Below are 14,509 nucleotides of genomic sequence, written 5' to 3'. Positions count from 1 at the left end.
TTGATTCAACTCTTTCCCCCAAACACATTTAATCTTTTCTTCAAAACCATGATAAACTAATGTTCACATTCAAATGAATCCTATGTCACCTGTTAACAGGTTGAAGACCAGCAATATTCTTGGTTTAAAACAGGCTCAGAACACAGATTGTCTTGTAGTCTTAATGCCTGTATTTCAACATCTTGTAAAATGTGTCACTCATTTGGAATGTTGTGGCTCTGCGATGGTTTCATCGTGAATTCAGGCCTGTGCATGTTTGTAGAAAATGATACAAGCAACTTCACTAGGCTCAATTCAAAAGCAAGAAGAAAAAAAGGTGGTGGGAAAATTTCTGACTTCTTAGAAGTTATTGTGGGCTTTGAGTGCCCTTGTCTGTCTTAAGTGCTTATTACGAAAAACATGAACAACTGTTAGATAACTCCCAATATATCTCTGTTAAGTACCCGTGTCAGTTAAATTGAAGGATCCCAAGATTATTTACTGGTAACATTTGCAGCTACTTAATTTTCTCACTACTGTGCTGTCAATACACATTTCAGAAGTAAATTAGAAAAAGATTATGGTAAAAACTGCAGTGTCATCCAAAACATCCAAACTCAAAGTTTAATGTTGATGAAAAAACCCACATCTTTCTTCATATTGCCTTTTCAATTCACAAATTTTTTAAAATATGGACTTGTGAATTAAATCTATTTTAATAAATTGCTACTTTTACTTCTTTACTATATAGAATTCTGTCTAATAAGAGATTTACTTCAAAAAGTTTGGGAAAACCATTGGAAAATAAACTCTTTTTTGAGTACTATATACTTTGTAGGTTTTTGAGTTGGTCTTCTACAATATTTTGCTTTTCCCCATTCTTAATTCTTGATCTGTGCCAGGGCTTTTTTTGGGGAGGGGGTGCTTAATTCTAACTAGCACTCAATCTAAGTCTAATTTCAGAAAAAGTCATTTGTCTACTATTAAATGCAATGTCTTTATTTGCATTTGTAAAAAACATGTTAGTTTGTTGAGGTCCTGCAGTGGTGTTGAAATGGTATAATATTTTTCACGCCTTTGCATGCCTAGGTACTCTCATTCTAGTGTAAGTGCTGCTGAGGTGAGCTCCTCTCTATCATTTACATTCTAGCCACGATGATTTCTGCTCAGACCTGCAGCCTTTGCCTCTGGTATTTATCTATCAAGTCTGCCTTTGGCCACTAGCAATGATACATAACATGGCACGAGTTCCATCCCTGGCCAGGTATCTGGCCCTCATGGCATAGAGGACCTCTCCTGTATCACCCGCTGCTCCCTTCAGCAGTGTATTTTGTTGGATCCACCTGTTCTGCTCCCTACTCTGTCTTCGTTGAATCTTCTCACCCTTGCGTCCCCCGCACCTCTGGCCTTGCATGAATAAATAAAATATATATTTTTAAAAGAAATATGACGTGGGTTGACTTGAAAACTCCACTAGTATAGTGATCAAAACTTGGTGGTCTCGCAGAATACACTTTGGGGGACTTAACTCTCTGAGAGGGTTTTAAGACTGACTTTAATGGAATTATCTTGATATCAACAACCAAATGCTGCAAGTGAGATTTAACATGGATCAAATTTGAACCAAATTCTTTCCTCTGTGAACACCATTACAATTGGAGTCTTTTCTAATAAAAAAATTGTGCCATATGTTTACTTTGATAAATGAATCACTGAGTAAGAAACTGACCTAATTTTTACTCATTTGCATTAATTCACATTTTCTTTTTCTTTTTCTTTTTTTTTTTTTTTATTTTAGAGTGTGTCCAGATTCACTGACCATGAATTGAAAGCTTATGCCAAAGCAGGGTCAGTGGCCGATGAAGTCATTTCATCTGTGCGAACAGTGGCTGCTTTTGGTGGTGAGAAAAAAGAGGTTGAAAGGTTGGTTAAAAGAAATGTCTGCTGCTTTTCCGCATTTCTTTTTTTTTTTTTTTTTTAAATTTTCTAGAGGCATGTCTTATTTATTTATTTATTTATTTTTTGTTTGTTTGGTTGGTTTATACATGCACTGGGTACAGTCAGAAGCGCGGGAGGGCGAGAGAATTCACCAGAGCCAGAGCGGGGAGCAGAGCAGGCAGAAGGACCGAAGTACACTGCTGAGGGGAGCAGCGGGCGGCAGGAGAGGTCTGCACACCATGTGGGACCCTCCTCCGGTGGCCGGGGAGCAGCCGGGGATCGAACCAGCACCGCAGAGGCCGCGGGCAGCTTCGCAACCCAGCGCTCAACCGCTGCGCCACCGGGGAGGCCCGCTTTTCCGCATTTCATCAGAAATTCACAAAATCTTCCCTTTTTATACAAAGTGGCAGATTAACCTTGGTCTGTGGTATGGTACCCTGAGGGAGATTTTGTTCAAGAGGTAGCAAAGTAGGATAATTAGATTGAACAAAGCACTATCAGGAGTCCCAAGTTTTTGAAGATGCTACACTTTGTGATTTTTAGAAAGTCCTCTCAGGTGAGATATTTATTTTAGACTCTGGAGGTGTGTATGCACCCATACTGTACCTCATGGCAGCTTCTAATGCTATTTGCTGCCATCAAGGAAAGACCTACATGATCCAAAAGGTAATTGTGCAGATAATTTTTGAACACTTTTTTATTAAATGTATTTTAATCAGCCACTGTGCTACATGCTCCTGATAAACCCTTATAAGATTTTCCCTCAATCAAACAAAATCAACATTGGTATATCATAATTCTAGGAGATTAATTCTTAATGAAAATAAAAACCTAAATGGCAAAATAGCAATTGTCAAAAATTTGATTTCATTTGTATTTTTGCATTTTTCTAATTTTTTGAGTGCTTACAATGTGCTAGGTAATGATTTTATAAAATAACCACCAACTTAATTAAACTCTTAGGTGTTGGAACTCTTGTTTGATGATGTTACTCTTGATTACTACCAAATTCATCAAATAAAAAAGATGATAGATTTACAGTTGCTAATTATCATTATCCTATTTTCCTTTTGCTTCTTCTGGTTTATGGAGTAAAATTATTTAATTTTTCATGGGCTATTTCAGTGGTATATTTCCTTTACATGAAAAATATTAACGATCATTTATCATTAATGAAAGAGGCAGTGGGAATATATTTAAAATGGTAACAGACATGGGATAGATCTTTAGTTTGTGTCCCAGAAGTTTTAAAAGGTTTTCCTGAAATTTTTGGGGGGAGTGTAGGAAGATGTTTCTAGATGCCCACACTGTAAGACAATGCCTATTTCTAATGTCTAGACCTTAGAATTATTGAAGCCTGGGGCTCAGGTTGAACTTCAGGTACTAGGCTGTGAATGTGGCCAACCATGTTACAGAAGAGCATTCTTGGTCACAGAGCAGATGGTTGAGTGTATGTAGATGAGTTAGTGCAAACCCTGGTTCCAAAAATCTGGGGGAAAATAGCTCCTTCACTATTACATGTTCATTAATTAAAACAAATCAAACACAAGTAGTACTAGTTTCCTCGTGTCTAAACATTTGTGTTGAAAATAATTTTACTCCACAAACCACATTCTTTTATTTTGGGGAGCAAAGCTTACTCTTACTCATCCAAGAAATAATCAGTGATGATTATTTCAATGGGTTTCTTTGCCAGGTTGAAACAAACTTTAACTCAGTGGAAGTTACTATCATTATCTTTTTTTAAAAAAATTATTTATTTTTTTACATTGTTATTCATCTTTGGACAGTATTTGATTTCTACTCTCAGTTGTAGTCCCTGTAGTGTGCCCACCACTACCACCCATGATGCATCACCACAGTCCCTGGTGCTCTTCCCACTCCTGTTTTGACCCCCCTCCCTCTTCCTCCCCTGCTCATTTTTTTTTTCTCTAAAGCTTCTCTGTGTTTGGGGTGATTTAAAAACGTTTGTATTGTGGTCTGTTTTAAACATTTTAACTTGAGCTGCTGCTACTGCTACTGCTACTGCTTTTGCTGTTGTTGAAATAGCGTGTTGTTTGGTTTGTTTTTTTTTGTCACAGGTATGAGAAAAATCTTGTGTTTGCCCAACGTTGGGGAATAAGAAAAGGAATAGTGATGGGATTCTTTACTGGATTCATGTGGTGTCTCATCTTTTTATGTTATGCACTGGCCTTTTGGTATGGCTCCAAACTTGTCCTGGATGATGGAGAATATACACCGGGAACTCTTATTCAGGTACTTTGATCTCATTGATCTAGGTGTAGTATTTCCTGCAGAGATATCAGAAAAGTCTATGGTTAAGACATTTTGTTTATTCCTTTAGTGTCTAAGGGAGAAAAGTGTCAGTGATTTGATGGAGTCCATATGCAAAAGTAAACAATCTTTATGCATTTTGTAGTAAAGGAAAGCTGAACATTTGAATTGATGAGATATGCAATTTTATGATTTCCAATTAATTGAAGGTTTTATACTTGTAAAACCATGATTTTCTGACCATGTCCAAGAGATAATATGCCAGGAAAATGGAAAGTCAGTGATTTCACAGCTGAAAATAACAACTCATATAGATGAACTTAATGTTACAAGATATGTGCTAACGGACATAATGACTTATTAAAATCTTAAACCAATAATATCCTCAACTGAACAGGTAATAAAAACATACTTTATTGCTGATTTGTGCTATAATCATGCTATAGCACAAATGCCACAACTGCTTTAATTTCCAATATCCTTTCAGTTGTTTTTTCAAGAATTGTTGTATTGCTACCATGTGCCAGACCCATACAAAGCAGAGGTTTCAATAGTAACTAAACGAAATGCAGTCTTAGCCCTGATGAATTTTTTTAGTTTATTTTTAGTTTAGTGGGAAAGACAAGCAATAATTAAGTGATCGCCATAAATGCATGATGACAAATAATATCATGGGTATAAAGTAGAAGACAGGGAATATTGGCAGTGAATAGCAGGGTAACCAAGTGTAGTTGAGTTCAGGAAAGCTCTTCCACTTATTCTCCCAAAGAATTTCCTCCTTAGCTTACAGCCCCCTCTCCTTACAGCTGGATTCTCATTATTCTTCAGAATCTCAGTCAGGCCTTTCGTGTTCAGCTAATCCTATATTCCATTTATTACTTGCTGCTGTTTTCCTTCAGAGTACTTGAATGAAGAAGAATATTTGCATTTGTTTATATTTGTTGCCATCCCTTTCTGCCCTTACATATTAAGCTCTATGAAGTCTGTTCAGTTTTGGTTTGCTTCTGTGGACCATGGTAGCCTTAACACCACCTCAATCTAATGTTTTCCTTATTTAATTAATTTAACAGTTCTCACCTTCAAGTTTCATGCCAGTTGGATTGTGGGCTATTTTATATCTTCTGTAAATAATTCATTCTCTCAGCTGGTATTTCTTGTGTACTTACTATGCACAGACATGGCATATTATGTTTCTCTAACAATTTAGTCATCAGTTACCAACCTCTTACTCCTAACCTCATCTCTTCTAACTTCTTCCTTCAAGCCTCCACTTAATGCCTTAAGAAATGGAAGGGGAGCAGAATCCTTTAACAGTATAAACATTGTTCTTCCCCCTACCCCACATGAGGACTGAGTATGCATGAACTGAGTTGAATGTTTTTGACCCACTAAACTGATTAATAATTAGGTTAACCTATCACATTTTGTAGTGCATAAAATCATTACTGGCTGTGGTAATTGGCTATAAATGGTAAGTGGTTCACATAAATGACTGTAATTAGGATCACTAGTACACAGACAGACAAAAAAAAATTCCCTTTGTGATCTGTTAGGAGAAAAGATGAATGGGAACTGATAGGTGAAGAAGGCTGCTCTTTCCTCATCCTGAGTCTCCAGATGCAATTATAACCAATAATATCAGCAACAGAATAACAGTATTCAGTATGCCCAAGAAGTCAAGTACTGTGTAATTAATATAACAGCCAAGTGTAAAACTCACAACTTCGTTCTGTAATTGATGTTATTATACTGTCACTTACAAGATGAAGTGGAGGCCATGGGATTGACATTGGAATTATGTCTGCTAGTGCCAGAATAGGATTTTGAACTCAGGTCTCCATGATTTCAGGAGTGTGGGGTCTGATTCACTAACCTCTGTTTTCCTGCCTCTGAATATGTCATCCAAGAGGCTACTGACCCCTTTTTCTCCAATATGACATACCCACAAATTGATTATTCCCCACAAGTCTCTCTTCTCCTCCCTGTTCCCACACTTATGTCCTTCACTTATGTCCACATGGCTTTAAGAGTGTGATAGTTGGGATGATAAAGGATATGTTATTGGGATGCATACAAGTTACTGGTGATGTTATTAGGTCTTTGCCTTACTCTTCCCCTGTCTTACTCTTCCCCTAAGAATCTCAAGAGAGACGTTCGCATGAGGGATGTCTTACAAAGCCAGGCTGGGTAAGAGATTGTCCACAATTTCACTTTAGGCCCCCAAAGAGTCAGTTCTAGACCAGAGATCAGAGAACTGCCATCCACAAGCCAAATCCAGCCTGCTGCCTGTGTTTGTAAAAAAAGGTTTTATTAGAACATGATCATAGTCATGTTTGTCTACATTTTGCCTATTTGTTTTTGTGCTAGACAGCGGAGTTGAGAAAGTTCTTCAGAGGCTATATGGCCTATAATACCCTAAATATTTACTATCTGGCCCTTTATAGAAAATGTTTGTTGAACCCTGATCTAGAACACGTGGAAGGCTTTCTTTGCTGAGGCAGGAAGACCTCTGATGATGGTGGTCTTAATTAAACCACAGATACTGCTCTGCCTGGCTGCCAATCACTTCCTAAGGAGGGGATCGTGCTACTTTCATCATCATCACTATTATTTATGTAACTGGCACTGGATTAATCACCTTTATACAAATCATCTCATTTAATTCTCATAACAATTCTATCAGGTATATCCTATCATTATCCCTGTGTAACAGATAAAGAATCTGGGGCTTGAAAGCTTAAGTTATCTGCCTATGAGAGGAATTGCCACCACCATTAAGAAAAAGGAACAAAGACAGATGAAGAAAGAATGTTTGTCCCCTTGTAGAGAGTGGGGAATTCAGGGACAAGGCAAGAGAGGACTGGCCCATATTATCATGAAGTGTGGAATGGAGAGGTTACTGGAGAGGAAAGGAGATGGCTGGGAGATTCTGAGAAACCCCAGGGTCAAACCACAAAGAAGAAACAGAATGGAGAGGGACTCTGGGGTATTTTGCTCTGATGTGATATAACCAGTGGGAAGAATCTGGTCCATGGAAATCATAGACTAGGGTCATTTGATAACCTGAAAAATAGTACATTTATGCAGGAACCAACTTACAGCTCAGCAAGTAACTTCAGTCCCCAAAAGATGGTGGCTAATGGAAGATCCTCCAGAGGAGCCATGTGACTAATGCCCATTGTGATGTTGAAAGGGTGACCAGAAGCAGTCTTGCGTTCCTCCCTGAGGCTAACTTGAGAAATTGCTTCATTGTCTCTTCCTTTATAAACAGCACAGATAAAAACAGTGAGTTATTGGGTAAAAAGATCTCATCCGATCAGGTAGACTTGTCCTAATGTAATGAGTTGGCTGGGTTGGTGAATCAAAGGACAGCTTCCCCAGGTCTGCCTGGGAACCTGCTCATCCTGCAAGCCTACAGCCAGCAGCAGGTGAACTGGGGGCTAGACATAATGTCAGTCAAGAGCTTGGCTTCAGATTCTGCTCTACCACTCAATACAGGCTGTGACAGATGTAAGTTAGGTAGCCTGCATACACCTTTGTTTCCTCTTCTGTTGTAAGGATTAAATGAAGTAATACATGCAAAGCAGTTAGAGATATACCTTATTGTGATTGCTGTTATTAAGGGTAGTAGTAGTATAGTAGTCGTGGTGGCAAGTACCCTTATAACTAGCAGTAGTCATAGCAGATCAGTATTGCTTGTACCCATCTCTAAGACAGTCAAGTTAACCACAATGTCTTTATTGTTTCAGTGACCCCTTAACCAGAAAACTGTAACAGGACTATTCATATAACAAATCAAATGATCATATCCCAATTCTAACTCACTTTATCTAACTTTATGTTGCCTTGCTTAGACCTCTTACTCATTGCAAAACCTGTTCTGTTTGTAGAATAAGATGTTTAGTCAAAATAATGTAGTCTTTTAGATCTCAACAGTAGAAAAACTGGCAATGCTTTGCAGCACACATACTATTCTAGATATTTCCAAAGAGCTCTTTAACTCCTAAACTCCCCAAAAGAGTATTTCTGAGAAATCTCAGTTCGCACAGAGACAAATGATAGTGAGCCCTATTTATAAATTGTCAAAAACACATGAAAACTATATCTATCTCTTATTTCAGATTTTCCTCAGTGTCATAATTGGAGCTTTAAATCTCGGTAATGCCTCTTCTTGTTTGGAAGCCTTTGCCACTGGGCGAGCTGCAGCCACCAGCATTTTTGAGACAATAGACCGGGTATGTAGAAGCCACGGGTAAAGGCCATTATCAGATGAGGGATGGGGAACTAGTGAACTCCTGAAGAATTTGCTTTCAATGTTAAAATGTATGGAGAACTACCAATGCCCTTAATTCAGCAGCATTTAATAAGTGCTATCCTGAGCTCCATGTGATTCTAAGAATTAGGAATGTAAGAGTGAAACAGAACAAATAAGGCCCTCCGTCATATCACCTTGGGAAACGGGCAATAAAAGTGAGCACATTCAAAGATAAGATAATACTAGATATTGATAAGTATATAATGAAGGAAATAAAATAGATTGATAAGATAATGATTGGGGCGCAGGAAGGAGTCTGTAATTGAGTGATAGTGACATCAGTTCTAAGGAGGTATTATTTGATCTGAGAACCAAGAGAAAGTCAGCCATGTCCAGGGAATTGGGGATAGTGAGAGTGTGGGAAGTGAGAGCAGGGAGAGTGTTTACGAAAGAGAGGCCTCCAGGCTGGAAAAGAGCTTGGGGAATTCAAGGAACTAAAGCAAAGTCTGTGTGATTGAACTGAGTGAGAAAATGACAGAGGCTGGAAAGATAAGAAGGGGACAGATCATGCAGGACTTTAAGACAAAGTTCATAAGACTGGATTATTTCTAAATGTGATGGAAAGTCTCTACAAACTTGTGAAGAACCTAGTTGCCTGCCTATTAATTTTCCTGGTTAATCTATTGCGGCACATTGGAGGTGAAACTAGAGAGTCAAAATTCAAAAGCAGAAGGGAATGGGGAAGGTAACAATGTTAGCCTTCCTCTCTGACAAAGTGCCCTGGGCTAAGCGTGAAATGTCCTGGAAATCCAGAGGTGCTTCTGCTTTTGGGCAAAGGGTTTAAAAACTGTCATTGGGTCAGAACCTCTCACTGGCCACCTGCCACCACAAATGCAAAGGGGGCTTTGGTATAGAAAAATCCCTGCTTTATTTTGACAGGGTTGAGGGATAAGGACAAGGTCCAGGTATTCATCAATGGTATGAGGTGGACTTGCAGCTATGGTAGCTGACAGGATGTTGCAAAGGCCTGCGCTGGCTGAGGTGAGGGGAAGCCCATCCTAGGGCAAAGGGCAAAGGCCCTTCACCCAGCCAGAATTGGGCATCCATCTGCCTTCTGCAGCTCTGATGAAAAAGAGAGGGAGCCCATGCGCATCACTCTCTATTAAAGGCTCCCAAAATTGTCACTCAGCTCTATCCTCTACCCAGCAGCCCCCTTCCTTAATCAAGATGTCAGGGCAGAGTCCAGCCCCTCATCTGCAATGGGCTACTTCAACATTTCCTTGGTCCCATTAATTAATTTTTGTCAAACACCAAGGCTATAACCTGCCTGATGAAAGTGTTTATCACTCTCAATATTTTTATATTCTGGGGTTTCATGTATTGGTGTACAAAGAGATTGTTGGAAACCACATAAAAATGTTAATCATCCAAATTCTCATTCCTTCTTAGGGTTGTTATGTGTTCAAATAAGATGGTGAATCTAAAAGCCCCCTGAAACTACTACAAAAAATAAGGCATTTAAAAAATATTTTATTATCTTTACTAGAGATCTGAGAGAAAGAAAGATTACAAAATGGCCAAGCCCATGCAGTGATGAATTTCTCTCACTAGTGTGGAAGAGGGCAGTGCTGATCCTGAAGTGCTCTGATCGCAGGAGATCATTCTTTTCTTTTTTTTAAGTTGAAGTAAAATTGCACTGTAATATCATATACTTTCAGGCATTTGTTGAGAATTAACATGATTAACACGTGTATGTATGACATTAAATTCACTCTTCAAAAGCCCAAATCTGTCTTTCCCCCATTTTAACTATCTCCTTTATCCCTTCCCTTTTGTAAACACTAATTGGTCCTATGATCCAAAAGTTTATTTTTTGTTTTATTTATTTTCATTTGTTTGTTTTCCTGTATACCCCATATTAGTAAAATCATATGGAATTTTTCTTTCTCTGTCTGACTTAGTTTACTAGGTTCACCAATGCTGCTGCAAATACAGGACTCATCTTTTTTTTAATAGCTGAATAGTATTCCATTGTGTCTGTGTCCTATTTTCTCTGTTCATTCATCAATTGATGGACACTTAGGTTGTTTCTGGTTTGTGCTATTGTAAATAGTACTGCAATAAACATGGGATGCATATATCTCTTTTAGTGTTTTTGTACTTGGGGGGGTAAATACCCAGAGGAGGAATAGCTGTATGGTATGGAATTTCATTGTCAATTTTTTTTAAAGATTTATTTATTTATTTATACAAGCACTGGGTAGTCAGAAGCGCGGGAGGGTGATAGAATTCACCAGAGCCAGAGCAGGGAGCAGAGCAGGCAGAAGGACCGAAGTACACTGCTGAGGGGAGCAGCGGGCGGCAGGAGAGGTCTGCGCGCCATGTGGGACCCTCCTCCGGTGGCCGGGGAGTAGTCGGGGATCGAACCGGTGCTGCAGAGGCTGCGGGCAGCTTCGCAATTCAGCGCTCAACCGCTGCGCCACCGGGGAGGCCCTCATTGTCAATTTTTTAAGGACTCTCCATACTGTTTTCCACAATGATTGCATCAACATACACATTTACCAAAAGTTTATGAGGGTTTGCTTCTGTCCACATCCTCTCCAACACTTGTTTCTTGTCTTTTGGATTGTAGTTTTTCCATAGATATGAAGTGATAACTCATTGTTGTTTTAATTTGCATTTTCTGTAATACTAAGAAACAATGGTGGCCATCTGTATGTCATATTTGGAGAAGTGTCTCTTCAGATCCTCTGCCCATATTTTTAATTGAGTTTTTTAATTGTTGAATTCTATGAGTTCTTTGTGTATTTTGGATAGTAACCCCTTGTCAGATGTCTAAATACCTTCTCCCAAACAAATGCAAAATGGGACTACATCTGCACAGTGAAAGAAACTTACATCAAAACAAAAAAACATTCTACTAAATAGGAGATCACACTTGAATAATTACCTACAATGGTTAAGTTCTGTATTAAACTCACTGCTAAGAGTAACAGAGAAGATATCCAACTTATCAATGGAAGGTTGAATAGTATTTGAAGACACCACTAGAGGATATTCAGTTCATTTTAATCATCATCTTCATTAGATATTCAAGTGTAGAGTACTATTTGGACCCTAGCTTAGTTGACTAATCATAGGGCCTTTGGCAGGAAACTTAAAACTCTCTTTGACTTCTCTACTTCCTTCAGTGAAAAATTGGATATATGATCTGTCTACTTAGGTTGTAGTAACAATTACAAAAATGAAAAGAGCATATTAAAACTCTCTATATTGTCTCCCATGGTATTTCAGTAATATAATTGTATTACTATATTATATGCTCTTAATTATATATCAGTACTACACATTATATTATTGTATTGGTATTTTATAATATTAATATAATAACATATCAGAGTAATATATCAATAAATAACAACACTAATAAGGAAATTATGTAATAATTATGTGATAATTTTGTAACTTTATAATAATTATGTAATAATTCCAAGTTATATAATACTACAATATCTTAATTGAAATAATATTTTACAATTATACATATTATTGTTGTGTATAGTATATTAGTTTTTATATTAATATGTATAATATACATATATTAACATATATAGTATATCATATTAATACTCAGTACATGATAATAAGTGATACTGCTATTTTAATAAATATTTAATGTGGAAGCAATTTACCTTTAGCATATCTCTGCAATGTTTTACCCAGTTATTGTTCTGTTTTATGAGTAAGTTCAAACCAAGGTGGGCAATAAATACAAATAATACATGTTGTTGCTATGTCCCTTTCATATTCCACTCTAGAATCCCATTATTGACTGCATGTCAGAAGATGGTTACAAGTTGGATCGAATTAAGGGTGAAATTGAATTCCATAATGTGACCTTCCACTATCCTTCCAGACCAGATGTGAAGGTAAGTGCCAATCTTTACCCCAGAAACAACGGCATTTTCTTCTTTGGGATTCATTTCTAGAGCAATAAATTTTTTTTCTGAAGTATGACTCAGTTTCCAGGAACAAGGAAGAGAAGCATGTTTCTCTGGAAGTATCCTCGTGTGTCGAGTAATTTCTTAGGCAACAAACCACATTCCTTTGTGATAACCATAATGTTTAAATCCCTCTGATGGGAACACAGTCTGTCAGCACATTCAGGTTAAGTCAGCTGTATGATCTGCTGTTGAAATGACTGGCAGATCCTGTCATCGTGGGCACAAGCTAAATAAACTGCCAGGCAATCAGAACTATGTACTATGGTGCTGGCAACCACCTCCTCTGAGACTGCGGAAGGTGGAGCACCTTGAATGTGTAGGGAACTGTGTGGCCAAGGAAATCTGTCTTTGTAGTTTTTACTTCCCATCCGTAGGTTCACAGAGGTCACTGAGTCAGTTTTTGGAGGAAAGATGATCTGGAGATACTGTGCTCACGTGTCTTGTACTAGGTGATTGGCCAGGGCAGTGGTGAGGAAAATTTAGCTTTCCTGCACCTACTGAGCAAGTATCTTTAAAGCCAACCTCCTCTACAGGAAAATCAGAATCTACTCCTCCTGAATGAATGGGTTTTGAAATGAGACTTATTCCTCATTTTTGACTGAGCATTTGTCACTGTAATTAATATTTCAGTTAAATTAACCTGAAACTAATTCCAGTGCAACTTAATTTTGACACTATGTACCTATAATGTATGTGATCTCTGTACTAGATAACAATAGTATATATGCTGTATGTACATCTTTAATTCCTATTACATTTTGACGTATATTTTTATTAACATTACATGTAACGTGTATGTAAATATTAAATGTCATAACATATATTAAAGTGTTTTGTAAAATATAAATCACAAGGTAGTACTCACTCAGTAAAGATTTTCAAAGGATGGCTAAAAACTTCCTTTATAATATCTGCTCATAACCAGCTCATAATAGCTGCTCAACAAATACTGTTTGAATTAAAATATACTTATTTCTGTTGTGTCATATACTTCTAATACCAACAGTTTGTTTTATAAAATCTTTTTACTTAGACCCCAAAATATTTTTCATTCATACCACGAGTATGTATTTAGCCCTGCTGGGCTCCACATTATAGGGGCTATGATAGTAACAAGTACCATCTGATGCCTAACTCCACCAGGGAAGGTTACACCTAATACAGTCCAAGAAGTGGAAATACATTTGCAAGCCCAACTCTAGTGGTAAATGAAAGACATGTGAGATTTTATCACACAGAGGACTCCAAACCACCTTTTCATAATAAGTATAAAAATCACACTAAACTGGTAAAAAGAGCCAGCAGATGAATAATAATTAGTTTCTGGCTTTGCCCTCCTTAGGCTTCCCAGCACTAGTTGCTAACATTTATAGTGACAAACATTTGTCAGATAAAATTTATTCAGATAATATGTCCACACAAATAGCAAGTATATGACAGGTTAGATTTACAAATTAGTTTATTGTTAAATCTGTCACCAGTAATTGGTATTATATTTTGAACTTTAATGGCTTTCTTGACTTAACTAATTGGGACAATCTCCTTGAGGTATCCTAGTATGTTAGATGTTTTCAAAATTAGATTGTGGAACATCTTTTAAAAGTTGTGGTATTTACTTTCTGTTTTTTAACTTTGTGTTACAGCACATCATTTTGCTGGCTGTAGCTATCAGTTAAATAAGTCATGTGCTAAATGCTAAAACCTCTTCTCAGGCATTGTTTACTAATTTGTTGGTTATAGATGGGTGCAAGTGGATATTGCTTTGGGACCATAAGTAAACACACAGTGTTTTCACAACCATCCTAATGTATAGGCTAATTGTTGACAACCTGAACATTGTTTTTTTCTTTTCTACTGCAGATTTTGAATAATCTCAGCATGGTCATTAAATCAGGGGAGATGACGGCTATGGTAGGATCCAGTGGAGCCGGGAAAAGCACAGCACTGCAGCTCATTCAGCGATTCTATGACCCCAATAAAGGCATGGTGTGTATCTTCCAGAAATCTCTCAATATATGGGGACAGGAGAGTGCAAATGGATGTATGTTGGTTAAAACAA

At 37.6% G+C, this 14,509-nt stretch overlaps 1 protein-coding gene across 1 annotated transcript in view; it reads left to right on the top strand.

Moving 5' to 3' along the window:
* The window catches only part of ABCB11 (ATP binding cassette subfamily B member 11), a gene marked incomplete at both ends in the record, with an annotated part of 58,282 nt that overhangs the window by 12,786 nt on the left and 30,987 nt on the right, over nucleotides 1-14,509 (top strand). Inside the window, 5 exons of the mRNA XM_084235284.1 lie at nucleotides 1,778-1,902; nucleotides 3,999-4,173; nucleotides 8,313-8,426; nucleotides 12,265-12,375; nucleotides 14,311-14,436. Coding sequence (XP_084091410.1) covers nucleotides 1,778-1,902; nucleotides 3,999-4,173; nucleotides 8,313-8,426; nucleotides 12,265-12,375; nucleotides 14,311-14,436 — 651 coding nt within the window. The remainder of the gene's footprint in view (nucleotides 1-1,777; nucleotides 1,903-3,998; nucleotides 4,174-8,312; nucleotides 8,427-12,264; nucleotides 12,376-14,310; nucleotides 14,437-14,509) is intronic.

Source organism: Talpa europaea (genome assembly GCF_964194135.1).
Source record: "Talpa europaea genome assembly, chromosome: 1".
Taxonomy (NCBI): Eukaryota; Metazoa; Chordata; class Mammalia; order Eulipotyphla; family Talpidae; genus Talpa; species Talpa europaea.
Note: the sequence above shows the minus strand (reverse complement) of the source record. Positions and strands in the feature narration are given on the sequence as shown.